Below are 14,595 nucleotides of genomic sequence, written 5' to 3'. Positions count from 1 at the left end.
GCAGGGGAGGGGGGCAGGGGTAGAACCACCCAAGATAGCAGATTCTACAGATCCAGTTTGGTGTAGTGGTTAAGAGTGGTGGACTCTAATCTGGAGAACCAGGTTTGATTCCCCACATGCAGCAGCTGTGTGATCCTGGGTCAGTCACAATTTTCTCAGAGCTGTTCCCTTAAGAGCAGCTCTCTCAGAGCACTCTCGTCTCCATCTACCTTACACAGTGTCTGTTGTAGAGACAGGAAGAGAAAGTGATTGTAAATCACTCCGAGTCTCCAAGTGAATGGGGTATAAATCCAACTCTTCTTATATACCTAGACTTTCAAAAAGCTTTTGACAAGGTATCTCACCAAAGATCCCTGAGTAAGCTTAGCAGTCATGGGATAAGAGGAAGGGTTCTCTTATGGATTGGTTAAATGACATAAAACAAAGAGTAGAAGTCAATGGGCAGTTCTCACAATGGAGGAAAGTAAGCAGTGGGATCCCACAAGGATCAGTATTGGGGCTGGTACTATTTAATTGATTCATAAATCATCTGGAACTAGTGGTGAGTAGTGAAGTGGCCAGGTTTGCAGAGGACACAACATTATTCAGGATGGTGAAACCCAAGGCTGTCTGTTAAGAGCTCCAAGAGGACCTCCTCAAACTAGGTGAGTGGCTGAAAATGTGGAAAATAATGTTCGGTGTTGGTAAGTGTAAGGTGATGCACACTGGGACAAAAAAATCCCCACCAAGTATAGGCTAATGAGGTCTGATCTTGCTGAAATTAAGAGGCAAAAAGATCTTGGGGTCATAGTAGAGAGCTCAGTGAAAATGTCACAAAACTGTGTTAGGGATTATTAGGAAAGGGGCTGAGAATAAAATGGCCAATATTGTGATGCCCTTGTATAGATCTGTGGTGTGGCCTCATTTGGAATGCTGTGTAAAGTTCTGGTCACCGTAACTCAAAAAGGACATTGCAGTGCTGGAACAAGAGCAGAGGAGGGCAACCAAGATGATTAGAGAGTTGCATTCGGTTCAGCTGAACCAAATAAACCCCCAAATAACAGCTGATTCGGCTGTATTAAACCCTGAACAAAGCCAAATCAGTTTGTCTGATGTTATTCAGGGGCTGAATATGGCTGGCTGAATGCCGCCAGATACTGATTTGATGATACTTGGCTCCATTATACCTTATGGACCATTGAAGTCAATGGCAAAATAGGGTATAATGAATGGCAGCTGGGGGGCAGACCTTGTTTTGCTAGGAAAGTTATATTGCTGTAATATACTGAGCTGCACCTAAGGAGGCTGAGTTAGTGTTAAAGGATTCCCCACAGGTGTTTGTTCTGTAGGGCTGTGCAACTGCTTTGCATGCAGAAAGTCCATGCCTCTTCTCTGCTGCTTAGCACTAGTGCATTCAATGCACTGGTTCTGTGCTGCAATCCCTGCAGAAAACCCCTACCCCAATTTGTGAATCACAGAGATTATCTAATTTAAACTAAGGCCCTGTGCATTGCACTGCCACTACCACAGTGGCACTTGTTCTGCTGGGCATATAGCACAATTATGCTTCTTGTAAGCAGGCACCCTCACCACAATTGAATTTCCACTGCAGAGATCCTCTAGGAGAATCTGACTGCTGCCTGAGGTAGTTTTTCCCACTATAGGGAACAATGACTCTCTTTGGGTGTCCCTTGGATAGGAACCTCTGGTCCAATCTTTCTGGATCATGGGGGTTCTGGTGGGGAGAGGCACTTGAAGCAGCCCTGAAAATTTGGTGCCTCTCCTTCAAACCCTATGCCCCCCAACTGCCATTCATTATATCCTACTTTGCCATTGACTTCAATAGCCCACAGAGAACAGTGGTGGGAATTGGACCCCCTTGTCCAATCATTTTGAAACTTGGAGGTTCTGTTTGGGAGAGGCTCCTGCAGCTATCCTGCAAATTTGGAGGCTCTACATCAAACACCCTCCCACCCCCAGGCACAATTCCTATACCCTATTTTGCCATTGACTTCAATGGCCCATAGAATATTATGGGACCATATATTTGGAAATAACCAGTTATCTCCCATATATTTGGAAATAACCAACTATCTCCCATATATTTGGAATAACCAATTATCTCCCATATATTTGGGAATAGCCAAATCTGGTATTTGGGGATATTTGGCCCTCCTAAATATCTTCCCAAATCTGGATTTTACTGGATTTTTTTTTTTTTTTGCACACCCTTATTTGGAACACTTTCCCTATGAGGAAAGACTGAAAAGTCTATAGCTTTTCAGTTTAGAAAAGAGTTGACTAAAGGGTGACATGATAGAGGTTTATAAAATTATGCATGGGGAGGAGAAAGTTGACCAGGAGAATTTTTTCTCCCTCTCCCAAAAGACTAGAACTCAAGGGCATCCAATGAAGCTGAAGGGCAGTACAGGTAAAAGAAAATAATGCTTTATGCAGAGAGTAAAATGTGGAATCTACTGCCAAAGGATATAGGCATAGACAACTTTAAAAGGGGACTGGATAGATTCATGGAGGATAAATCTATCAATGTCTACAAGCCATGGTGGCTGAAGGGAACCTCCACATTCAGAAGCACCAATCCTCTGAATCCCAGTGCCAAGAGACAACATCAGGGAAGGTCTTTGCCTCTGTGTCCTGTTGATGGCTGTCCATAGGAACTGGTTGGCCACTGTGAGACAGGATGCTGGACTAGATGGACTATTGCTCTGGTCTAGCAGGGCTCTTATGCGATTTACTACAGAAGATGGCAAAGTTTTCATTTCAATGAACATCAGTGAATGCTGGAAAACTGAAGAAGTTGTGTGTGCGTGCACACATGTGCACTGACAGTTAATTTTGTCTGTCAGGGGTTGGATTCTGACCATTTAAAGTATTAGTTGGAGAATAGCTAAAGGAAAGAATAGTTGGAGAATAGCTGAAGAGTTAGCTGAAGGGGAGAGTGTATTAAAGATAGCATGAGAGATCAGACTAGTCATTTAATCCCATGCAATTCTGAGAAAGAGTTGTTGAATTACAACCATTTTTAAGGGTAACAATCTTGATTTAGAATGTAACATAGTAGTAAGCCATTTCCTTCCTTGGCTTGTACAGTGTTCAAATTTATAACTCCATATCTCCATGTTAATCATTAATAAACTTTGATTTTGTTCCTTTTAAAACTGAAAACTTTCTAGGCCTGTCCGATTTGTTCCTCATACCATAAAATGGCAGCTGGTTGGTGGTTGTTTTATATTACAGCCAGAATTCTGCATCCTCAATTATGTTTCCTGCTGGAATTTCATTATGCAAAGGAGAAGACAGGAAATTGGCACAAACATCCTTGGTGTGGTGTTTAGCCCTATGAGACAGTTAGTTTGAATCTCAGCAGCTTCTGACACTAGCAGAATGGAGGTTTGAACCCAGGTCTTTCTGATCATAATCCAACATTCTAGTCGCTACATCACATCTTATGTGAAAGATAAAATGCAGTTTAAGCACCCTAATGGGTTGTGTCAGAGAACCTGCTAACCTGGAACCCCTTTAGATCTATAATAGCCCCAGAATTCCCTTCCCATCTTAAATCTTTCATCTGCCTTCCTTTCAAATGACCTACAAGACACGCCTTTTAACTAGTTCAGTTAGCAGATAGAAATGGTCCCTGCTTCAAAGGATTTAAGAGCACTCCTTGGAATTTATATTGGCTAGCTTGAAATGAAGCACATGACTGATGTCACTGTACACTTGGAAACTGAATGCTAGGTTGGAAGTCTGAGACCAAACACACACACACAGCCAGCTCATGTAAATGACATAAATTCCAGTGGTCCTGAAGAGTTGGTTCTCTCCTGATGTTAAGCAATGGAATTGTCAATAGAGCTAGATCACTGTTCACCAAGTGAGACTCTAAGCAGCTATCTTTGAATCAGCCATCCATGGCTGAACAGGGAACTCTGCTGTTTTCTCCAAGCTGCATACTGTGGTCCATTTAAGTAGATCAGTGTGAATTTTGAAATATCCAATACTGCTTGCCTGAATTGGACATAAAGTGGCCTCTCCCACTCCTGGAGAGAAAACAGATTCTCTCATCTGTATTTCTGCAGTTAATTTATGCCACAAATGGTCTTCCCAGCAGCTGGGAAATGATGCACTGCCTGCAATTACATCACTGCCTCCCATAGCAGGTCCGTAGCTCACTCTGGGGAAAAGGTAGAAGAAAACAACCTTTAAGCAAATTTCTCCTTTTCAGTTATTTAAAATAGGTATTTTATTACAAAGACCAAATCTGTTTTGCCATGCATCATTGAAAAGCCACTGAAAAATTGAGCCAGTAGTTCCAATAGAGCAAAGTTAGTGTCACACTTTTTGTCTATGTTTCCCTTCCACCCCCATTAGTTTTAATTATGGTATGAATCATTTACATGGAAACAAGATAATTGCTTTCTAACAGTGCACATGCTCTGGCTGCTGCTTATTTCCTTCCTGGTATCTTCTCTCCTGCAATGTAACGCAGCAGTACAGAGTAATGCCTCTTGTTGCAGAATAACCAGGAACAGACGAACAGCTCAAGGAAGATGCATGCTAACCCTTGTGATAAATGTCAGGTCCATTGAACAGATTTTGTTGTTGTTGAGAAGATTTTTCAGGTTGAGAAGATTTCTCAGGATTGGGTTGAGATATCGTGCACCTTCCCCCAGTTAAACATATGGGATATCCTGCTTGCCTGCCTCTGGGTGAACTAAATACAGCCAGTTCTTCAGTGTTCTTGCTAGTACAGCACAGCAACAGTAGGAAGAAGTTGACTATCCAGAGAGCAGTCCTAAATAAGTCTATTGATGAGGTTTACTCCCAGGAAACTCCTTTTCTTTATTTTTAAGCTTATATGATCAAAGGTCTTGAGCATAAAACCAATATATTGAGGGCTTTTTTGTAGCAGGAACTCGTTTGCATATTAGACCACACACCCCTGATGTAGCCAATTCTCCAAGAGCTTACAGGGCTCTTAATACAATGTTAGAAAACATGACAGAACAGGCAAAAAGGCAAAGTTACCAAAACAATAAAAGACATGCATCTCGTAAAAGTCTAAAATACATTGAATAAAATATAACCGTGGATCTATACAGTTTCTCATAAGGTCAGCAGGATAAATATTTTTTTTATTTTTTTTTTATTTATCTAAGATTTATATCCCGCCCTTCCCACTAGGTGGCTAGTTTTATTTTAGCAGCATTTAAAAGAGATCACTATTGCCAACTATTTTGCAACTGACTGAGTTATTTCTGGATCAAAATCTGTTAACAATAAAAATACCATCCAGGACTCAACAGGAAGCTGGTATCTGGACAGAATAGGGGTAATCCAAAGAGCCCTGGGGACAGTCCATGGATCACCAAAAATTGTCTGCAGTCTCTGCTGCACTAGATACACAATCGCATAATCATACTCATGCTGATCAACAGCTATGATTCCTGATAATCCATATTCCTGAGCATTATGAAGGAAAGGCTAACAGACCCAAGCCTATTATCTACACCTCTCCCAAGCACTTCAGGTGCCTCTCCCCACTGGAACTTTGGGGTTCTGTAGGAGAGAGGCCCCTGCAGCTGCCCTGCTATTTTGGGGCCTCTCCCTCAAACCCCCTCCTCCCCAGAGTCACTTTTCCCACTGTTATTACGGTGGGGAAAGTGACTGATTGCTTTTCCCCCCACCACAGGGAGAAATGGGCTTTTTTGGGTACCCCTAGAACTGGACCCTCTGGTCCATTCTTTTTGAAACTTGAGGGTTCTGTGGGAGAGAGGCCCCTGCAACTGGCCTGTTATTTTGGGGCCTCTCTCTCAAATGCTCTGCCCCCCTCAGCTGCGATTCATTATACCCTATTTTGTCATTGACTTCAGTGACCCATAGGTTATAATGGAGCCATATACTTGGGAATAGCTGGATATCTCCCGAATCAGATTCGGGTGCCGAATCTGATATTTGGGGATATTCAGCCTTCCTGAATATCTTGCCCCTGAATAACCCTGTCCAGATTTTACCAGTTTTGGGGTTTTTTGCACATCCCTAATCAGAAGTACTCACACATATATGTATCTCTGCAAACATGTTATGCAGTCTGACAAAGGGAACCCATATAAGTTACTTCCCAGAATTTGAAGTTAATTAATTTTAGACTCAGTGACTGAAATACCTGTTGCTCTTCATCTGGTATGCTCACTCAACTATCTCTGTGCCAAGGGCAACTCCACTTTCTCACCTTTTTCTTGCCATCTTCCTTCAGACATGGTGCCTGAAGCAGGGGGAGTTAGCGTGTTTCCCAATACAAAACAGGAAAAGTGAGAAAGTTTCATGCAGGCCAAAACCCTGAAGACCATTCTTTCTCATTTATATGCAAAAAAAGTGCATGGAAGCAGCTGCTGTTGTCACTGTTTGGGGGGCTAGGAAGTGTGAAAGAGCATCTACATATTCTCTGTGGGAAACACATTGTCCTTTCCAAAACACTTGCCTGTTCATTGGCATTCATGGGAATGAGAGTTTGTTAATTTAGCAACTGTTTAGATTTAAGAGATAGCTGGAATAACTATCAATGCTCGTGTTCATTGTGTAAATCAGGCATGTGTGATACAGTGGTTCAGACAACAGGATAGGTAGGAGGAAGTTAGGGTTCAAATCTCAACTGAGCCCTGAAGTTCACTGGATAACCTCATGCCAGTGACTTGCTCTTAATTGAACCTACCTCACAAGGTAACTTGGAGCTAGCTCTGTTTCCTCTGGAAAAAGTGCAGTGGCTTTAATGAAGGGGGGAAAGAGTCAATAGCACACTCTTTTATCACCCAGAGCAAGGGTGCACTTATCAAGGAGGAGGAGGAGAAGCAGCTATGAAAGGATGCTGGTGCTGTGGTTTTCTCATCCACAGCATAGTTGTGTACATGTGAGTGCCTCTTTCACATGGAAAAAGAGAAGAGAAGCTGATGATATAGCTTGATAGGAAGGAGAGTTACTTTTAATTGCTTGGAGAGGAATTGATCACCCCTGAGTGACCTTCTAGCCATCCCTGAACTAAAGCAATAGATCAGGAGTGTCAAACTCATTTTGTTATGAGGGCTGAATCTGACATAAATGAGATCTTGTTGGGCTGGGCCATATTGGGTCGGGCCATTTCATGTGTGTTCCTATTTAAGATTAGATAGCAGAAATATAAACTTTAAAAAGGACAAAAACACAAAGATTTTTTAAAAACTTAATACATGCTTAAAACATTAGTACTTGTTGGTCTTAAAGATGCTTTCTTTGTATTTCTCCCATGGGATCCAGGGAACTGGGCAAAGGAAGCTCTGACTCTTTCCTTCCTTCCCCAGGGGACCAGTTGCTATACTGTGTGATTGAGAGAGCCTAGCAAAGCAAGCTCTGCCTCCCCCTTCCTCCTCAAGGGAGGAGCCTTAGTCAATGGAGAAAACAGAGGCTTTGCTCTGTAGCTCCTGTGCAATTGAGCAAGCCTTTGCAAAGCAAGCTGCTATGCAGAAGGAAGCAAATGACAGCCAGTTGCTCAGGGTCCTGATAGGAACTTCCAGGGGCTTGATTTGGCCTCCAGGCCGCATGTTTGACACCCTGCATTAGATGGAGGTCTCTGTTCTGCTGGGCATATCTATAATGCAAACCTAAATTCCAATAATTGTCATGCTTAATATAGCTGCACTAAAATAGCTAATTTGGCTGAAAATATGTTAATTCCCCCCCCCCATCTTTTTAAAACATCATCTGGATTTGCAGTGAGCCCAAAGCATTAGGATAACCCTAGGCCAGGGGTGGCCAATGGTAGCTCTCCAGATTGAATTGCCTGACATTGAATTGCCTGCTTGAATCCAAGTTGTTGGATCCTTTATGCAGAAGGTGTGATGGACAAGGCAGCAACAATGAGAGCTTTGGGTAGGTGGTTTTGATCATGACTCAAGGACCTTTAATCTCTGTTTTCCTTGTAATACTGGTAAATTAATACTGACGGCTACTGTCCTGGGTATTCGTGCAAAGGAATTCAAGAAGGGCAGCTGTTGAAACATGAGCTGTTATTTAAGGAACTTGGCAGGGTCTTCAGTTTTATGCCACATGTTTTTAATTTGGTGTACATGTATCCATAGAAGTGCATAGTAAGAGGTACATAAGAAAGTTGTATGTCTATACATATATGTTCAGGCACTAGAAAACCACTGTTTAACATATGAAACAACCTTTTGGACATACCTCAGTTGCAGTTTCCCACCACATTATATTGAACCAGAAGAATGTGGAACCTGCAAAGCCATTTAGGATTATAAGTAACCTACATATAACAGAGAGCAAGGACAAGGGTGAGAGTCTGTCTTATCTGCTTGGCTACTCAGTATACTTGTCACACTTCTGGTGCCACTGACCACCCAAATACAGAAATAAAGTTCAGACCTGTGGTCCAGATGTTCAGATCCTCAGTTCCTAGATTTGGTCAGGGAAGCTACGACAGAGACAACATTTGCATGGTCCTCCCTGCTTCCCACATCATCTTCTCCAGTCTGTACTAAACTGTGTGGAATTTTGACAGCCAGATCTTGTTATGTCCTTTCTGGAATAGCTGATACTTATGAAGATTCTTAGAATTCCCCCAGCATTAGGACCTGTTAGACATTTGAAAATCTTTCTGTTTGGAAATGTAAAGGCAAGAATGATCAAGGTTCTTTTCTGCTAACAGGTTGTGCTGTGCCACTCAAACACAGCCTGAAATGAAACACTGAGGGTCATAGAATCATAGAGTTGGAAGGGACCTCCAGGGCCATATTAGGCTAGTGTCAATAAGAGAAGATACATTTGAACATGTGTGAAAATTGCATGTGTTGCATGTACGGTGGACTAAGCAAAACTTTATTCAGAATGACTGTTGGTGAACTTGGCCACTCAAAGTTAATGTTTCTCTTTCCTTCTGCTTCAGGGTGGAAAGATTCCAGTGAGGTGGACAGCTCCAGAGGCCATTGCGTACCGCAAGTTCACTTCTGCCAGTGATGTATGGAGTTATGGCATTGTCATGTGGGAAGTAATGTCCTTTGGGGAAAGACCTTATTGGGATATGTCTAATCAAGATGTGAGTGGTGTGAATCTTTCCTTAGACTACAACAATCATATCTTTGCATTTTAGTTTCAAGGCCAAAGTTCAAGTATGGCAATTACATTTGCAGGAAGAGTCACTTGAATATCATTGCTAACTCCATTCTGAATTCCAACCCCCCCCCCCCCCACACACACACACACTAAAATTGTTTATATGAAAAAGGTCAAGCACTTGTGTGTATTTCTTCTGGAACAATATTCTGTTTCTGAGCTAGTAAATGGAAGATAGTTTTATAGTCTCACAGATGCATGCACTTTGTCCTTTAGCAAAGATTTGTATACTGATCTAGGGTCTCCCATTATAAAGTACAAGGTAGTGTAAGATGAGCCCTGCTGTATCACACTGAGGATTCATCTGGTCCAGCATATTTTTCAGTCAGCCAGTCAGATGCCTGTGGTCAGCTCCAAAGAACAGCATTTCCCTGTTTTATATTTCTAACATATAAACTATATATTTTATTATTTATGTCTTTTACCATGTGACTTTTGCTATATACTCTCCTTTATTCCTCCTGTTCTTTAAATGAATGTCTGTCTATCCTGTTCTCAGTTTGAGGGCACAGAATATTTTTATGGATTCTAAGATGATTCCTAGAAATTCTGTGGTTCTCCCTGTCTCCATAAATGAATATTGCTGTGTGAAGTTTTTGATTTGAGGTAGGACGGTGCTCAGTTTCCAAACATAAGATTTTCAGAGGGAAGTTTCATGGTGGTGAAAAGTTTCACACACATCCTTGGTCCATTTCTGTAGACTGTTTATACATTCATCTTCTACCAAATTATAGCTTTAGTGTAACAGACTTCTTTCTGAAGTAATTCCAGCCACTCAGGGTTCCCATAGCCAGTGTGATCACATCATGTCATCATGCAACCAGTCAGATTTGGTTGTGTGACAGCATCATGAAGCCAAATTGGGAAAGACAGGAACTATTTCCCTTATTTAGAACAGACTTCTTAATGACATCTTATCAGTTTGATTTAGCTACACAATAAGAATGCTTTCTGCTAGATCATAGTTAAAAACAATACTTTCTGCTGTTTTTCTGAATCAGCAAACTTTGTGTCCCCAAGCAACAGGTTTCATCTAAAAGTCACCAAAGGGGGAGGTGCTTCAGGAAGGAAGGGGAGATGAAGCTTTTCACAAAATTTCTCCCCATTTTAATTCAGCCTTAATTTTGAGCAACAGAAGTCTAGTTCCATTTTGGTTCAAGAGGAGACCATTAATTTTGTGCTGACTCATTTTGGTTCAAGAGGAGACCATTAATTTTGTGCTGACATCTTCTTATGAAAAGTGCCTAGGAAATCTAAAACCTTTCAGTGTTATAGCTCTGTCTCTCTAGGTGTGTAAAACAGATGCTTTTCTGAAGTTTTGGATTAAGGAGCAGTAGAAACTGGGCTTTTCTTTTTTTTAGCAAGAACACATAGGAATGCAGTTCTGGCTGGCTTGACATTGAGGTATGGCCAAATATGCAAATGAGTTTCTGCTGGGCATTTTCTACAAAAAAAGCCCTGAGTAAAAATATATACCGTATATACTCGAGTATAAGCCGAGTTTTTCTGCCCAAATTTTGGGCAGAAAAACCCCCTCCTCGGCTTATACTCGAGTCACTATTCTATCCGGCCTCCCCTCCCCGGCAGGGCTCCGGAGCGTCGCGCATACCTTCCGGCCAGTCCCAGCTCGGGGCGGGGGAAGCGGCGTCCGACCCTCGCCTGCTCGAGGCTTCTCCTGCTGCTCCACGTGCCACGGGCAGCAGCAGGAAGCAGAAGGCGGCAGCGGGCAGCAGGAGGAGGAGGAGGCGGTGGCGTTGTGCGCCCAGTGGCCGCATCCCCGCGCTCGGCAGCAGCGCCCCGGTCCGGCCTTGGCGGCGAGGGAGGGGGGGAGAAAGAGAGAGGCTTCGTGCGCGCGCCCCCTCTGGGGCACTGACGGGGGAGGCGCTGATGCCCTCTTCCTTCGGGCAGCTGGCGGCTTCCTACTGCAGAAGCCTCCCCCCTCCCTCCCTCCCCTGTCGGGGGGAGATGCTTGCGCTGGGTTCCCAAACGTGAAAGTCGGGGATGACGTGTGTGTGGTGCAGGGAAAGAAGGGGGGGGCGCCCGGCTGCTGTGCCATTGAGAGCCGTGCTGATTCAGAAAAAAAGAGGCCCTCCTTTCCCTCCCTCCCTTTCCTCCCTCTGCACGCGCCTAGGTTGCCTAAATCAGCGGGCTGGGGAGGCCCTCCCCCTATCGGAGCGAGGCAGGGGAACGTAGCAATCAAGGTGTCTTTGTGCCGCTGGCAGGAAGCGCGGAGGGGAGGGGGCGGGAGGCCAGCAGAGCGGGTTTGGCGCACGTGCTGACGTGCATTGACCCGGGTGTCTGTGGCGGAGGAACCGACCGACCGGGCGCCTGCGACGACGCGGCTGCGTTGGACTGCCAGACCCTGGGTGCGTTGGAGAGGCGAACCGGTTAGGCACGCCGAGGCAGCGTGAGGGGGAGGCGGGCCGACGACCGGCCATCCCGTCAGGTCAGGAATGGAGGGGGGTCACAGGGATCAGGAGGAGGGGGGAAGGCTGATGCGTTTTACAAGTCAAAAAATGGGAGACCCCCTCCCCATGAAGGGCTTGCTCTAAAACAAGGGCATGTATGCGTCTGTTCTGTTTCTGTTCTAATTTTATCTCCCCCCCCCCTCAAAAAAGTGTAAATAATAATAATAATGTAGATTTTAGAACTGGAAATATTCAGCCTTTGGTGAGCCAGGATCAGGACTGGTGTTTCCTGTAAGGTGAGTTAGCGTGAGCTGGTTCACAGATAGTTAGCCTCTGGCTCGCACATTTTTGTCTTAGCTCAGGAAGTATTACCCCAGAGCACACTCATTTATGCAGTAGCTCACAACTTTAATGCCAGTAGCTCACAAAGTAGAATTCTTGCTCACAGGACTTTGCAGCTTAGAGGGAACGCTGATCAGGACCACTCTCCAGCAAGACTTTGGTGGGGCTTTTTTCCTCTGAAGCTTTGAGTAAAGAGCAATGCTGTTAGGCATTGTGGGGGTGTGGGGGCCAGTGTTCCAAGTGCAGAATGTAGCACTGTTTAGAGTCGCACTGGATCAAGGAGTATCCATCTCATGTTCAGCATCCTGTTTCCACCAATGACCAGGAAAATCCAGCCAGGAAGCCCACAACCTGGACACAACCTGGAGCCCACAACCACACACATAGGCTTATACTCGAGTCAATAAGTTTTCCCAGATTTTTAGGGTAAAATTAGAAGCCTCGGCTTATATTCGGGTCGGCTTATACTCGAGTATATACGTACATTTCCCAGTGTTATTGGTGCCTATATTCATTTATTCCTTCCCTGTGATACTATCCTATCTAAACAATATATGATGTCTATATCCTTTGCAACAGACAGGCAACTGACCTTGTGGTCCATCACAAGTCCATTTCTCTAAGTTCCTAATGATTGAAAGTTCCACTATACTATTAAGTCCTCATCTCTGTCCTCCCAATAGCTATATTATTGGAGCTAGGTGATGCAGTTATCACCTAAGAGGTAAGTCCCCTTCAAGGAGGCATTGTTTCCAGTTTTACAAATATGTTTGTGTCCAAGACTTTTGTTCCCCATGATACTGAGGAGCTTTCATCATGGAAGTGGGATCTCTCTTGAAAGTCTTTCCCCTCCTCTTCTTGTAAGCTTTTTTAGTATGTTGTTCTCTGCCTCTCTGACCTTCTCCAGAACAACCATATTAGCCTAAAGGGAATTAATGTGTTTCTTAGGATCCAGGAACACATTTTACTTCACCTAGCACAGAGATAATTACATAGCACTCTGGGTTTCCCGTACACTCCTGCACATATTTTTCTTTCTGTCACTCTGTTATAAATTTGGTTATGTTTAGTATAGATAAATTCTTGTTCATTAATTTAGTAGACTGTTGTGAGAATGAAGGCAAATTGTGTGGATTCAGAGTATGCCTTTACTCCTCTGGTCTTCTCCTTCCACAGACTGTAATATTACCTACTTAGCATGCTCTGGACTGGCTGTTATGTTCTTGTTGCTGAAGCTTCCTGTTTGAAGTTGAGTTCTTGCAGACAGTCTTTAAATATAGGTCAGTAACTGTATAGTGACTCTGTCCTGTGTCCTGTTACAGGATGTTAACTGCCCTTATCTGCTAAAATAAAAAGTGCAGCATTTGAATTCTAGGGATGTTCAGTCCATATTTTCCATTATTCATAAAGTGAGAGTTTTCTTTGCTGTCCCTGCCTGACCAATGATCTCACTTCAAATTCTAAGGAGAATTCTGCTAACCTGCAGAACGTATTTCACACATGTGAAACTGCCTTATACATAATCAGACCATCAGTCCATCAAAAGTTCAGTATTATCTCCTCTGAGTGGTAATGGCTTTCCTGGGGTCTTTGGCATCACTTATTGCCTTGTCTTTTTAACTGGAGATGCTGGGGGGGGGGGGGATTGCACCTGGGATCTGCTGCATGCAAAGCAGAGATTCTTCCACTGAGTCATAGCTTCTCCCCCGTATTACAAAATGATACTGGACACATGGAGCTGCCTTATATTGAGTTAGATCATTGGTCAGTCATGGTCAGTACTGCTGTCTCTAACTGGCAATATCTCTACAAGGTCACATCACCTAGTACCTGAACCTTTTTTTACTGGAGATTAAACCTGGGAGCTTCTGCATGCAGTTAAAAGGAGCAGGCAATGATTGATGTGAAATTCCTCTACCTCAGATCCTGCAGAACCAACTCCAGTTTGAGTAGACAGTACTGACCTTGATGGACCCATGGCATTCAGTATAAAGCAGTTACTATCTGATGAGGCTTTACAAATAGCTGAGGAAAAAAGGAAAGCAAAAGGTGAAAAGGAAAAATTCACCCAACTGAATGCAGATTTTCAGAGAACAGCAAGGAGAGATAAAGAGGCCTTCCTGAAGGAACAGTGCAAAACAATAGAGGAAAATAAAAGAATGGGAAGGACAAGAGATCTTTTCAAGAAAATTGGAGAAATCAAGGGTACGTTTCCTGCAAAGATGGCCATGATAAAAGACAAAAATGGTAGGAACCTAACAGAAGCAGACGAGATCAGGAAGAGGTGGCAAGAATACACAGAAGATTATGCAAGAAGGATCTCAATGTCCTTGACAACCATGACAGTGAAATCACTGATCTTGAGCCAGACATCCTGGAGCGTGAAGTCAAATGGGCCTTAGAAAGCATTACTAACAGCAAAGCGAACAGAGATGACGGTATCCCAGCTGAGCTATTCAGAGTCCTAAAAGATGCTGCTGCTAAAGTGATGCACACATTATGTCAACAAATTTGGAAAACACAACAGTGGCCACAGGATTGGAAAAAGTCAATTTATATTCCAATCCCAAAGAAGGGTAATGCCAAGGAATGTTCAAACTATCGCACCATTGCACTCATTTTGCATGCCAGCAAGGTCACGTTAAAGATCCTGCAAGCTAGATTTCAGCAGTATGTAGATCAGGAA

At 43.5% G+C, this 14,595-nt stretch overlaps 1 protein-coding gene across 5 annotated transcripts in view; it reads left to right on the top strand.

The window, feature by feature from the left end:
- EPHB1 (EPH receptor B1) overlaps positions 1-14,595 on the top strand; it is a 481,329-nt gene that overhangs the window by 452,167 nt on the left and 14,567 nt on the right. For all 5 annotated transcript variants that reach the window (XM_060242065.1, XM_060242064.1, XM_060242066.1 and 2 more), the window contains one exon: positions 8,933-9,082. In XM_060242065.1, the coding sequence (XP_060098048.1) occupies positions 8,933-9,082 (150 nt within the window). The remainder of the gene's footprint in view (positions 1-8,932; positions 9,083-14,595) is intronic.

Source organism: Heteronotia binoei, chromosome 6 (assembly GCF_032191835.1).
Source record: "Heteronotia binoei isolate CCM8104 ecotype False Entrance Well chromosome 6, APGP_CSIRO_Hbin_v1, whole genome shotgun sequence".
Classification (NCBI taxonomy): domain Eukaryota; kingdom Metazoa; phylum Chordata; class Lepidosauria; order Squamata; family Gekkonidae; genus Heteronotia; species Heteronotia binoei.
Note: the sequence above shows the minus strand (reverse complement) of the source record. Positions and strands in the feature narration are given on the sequence as shown.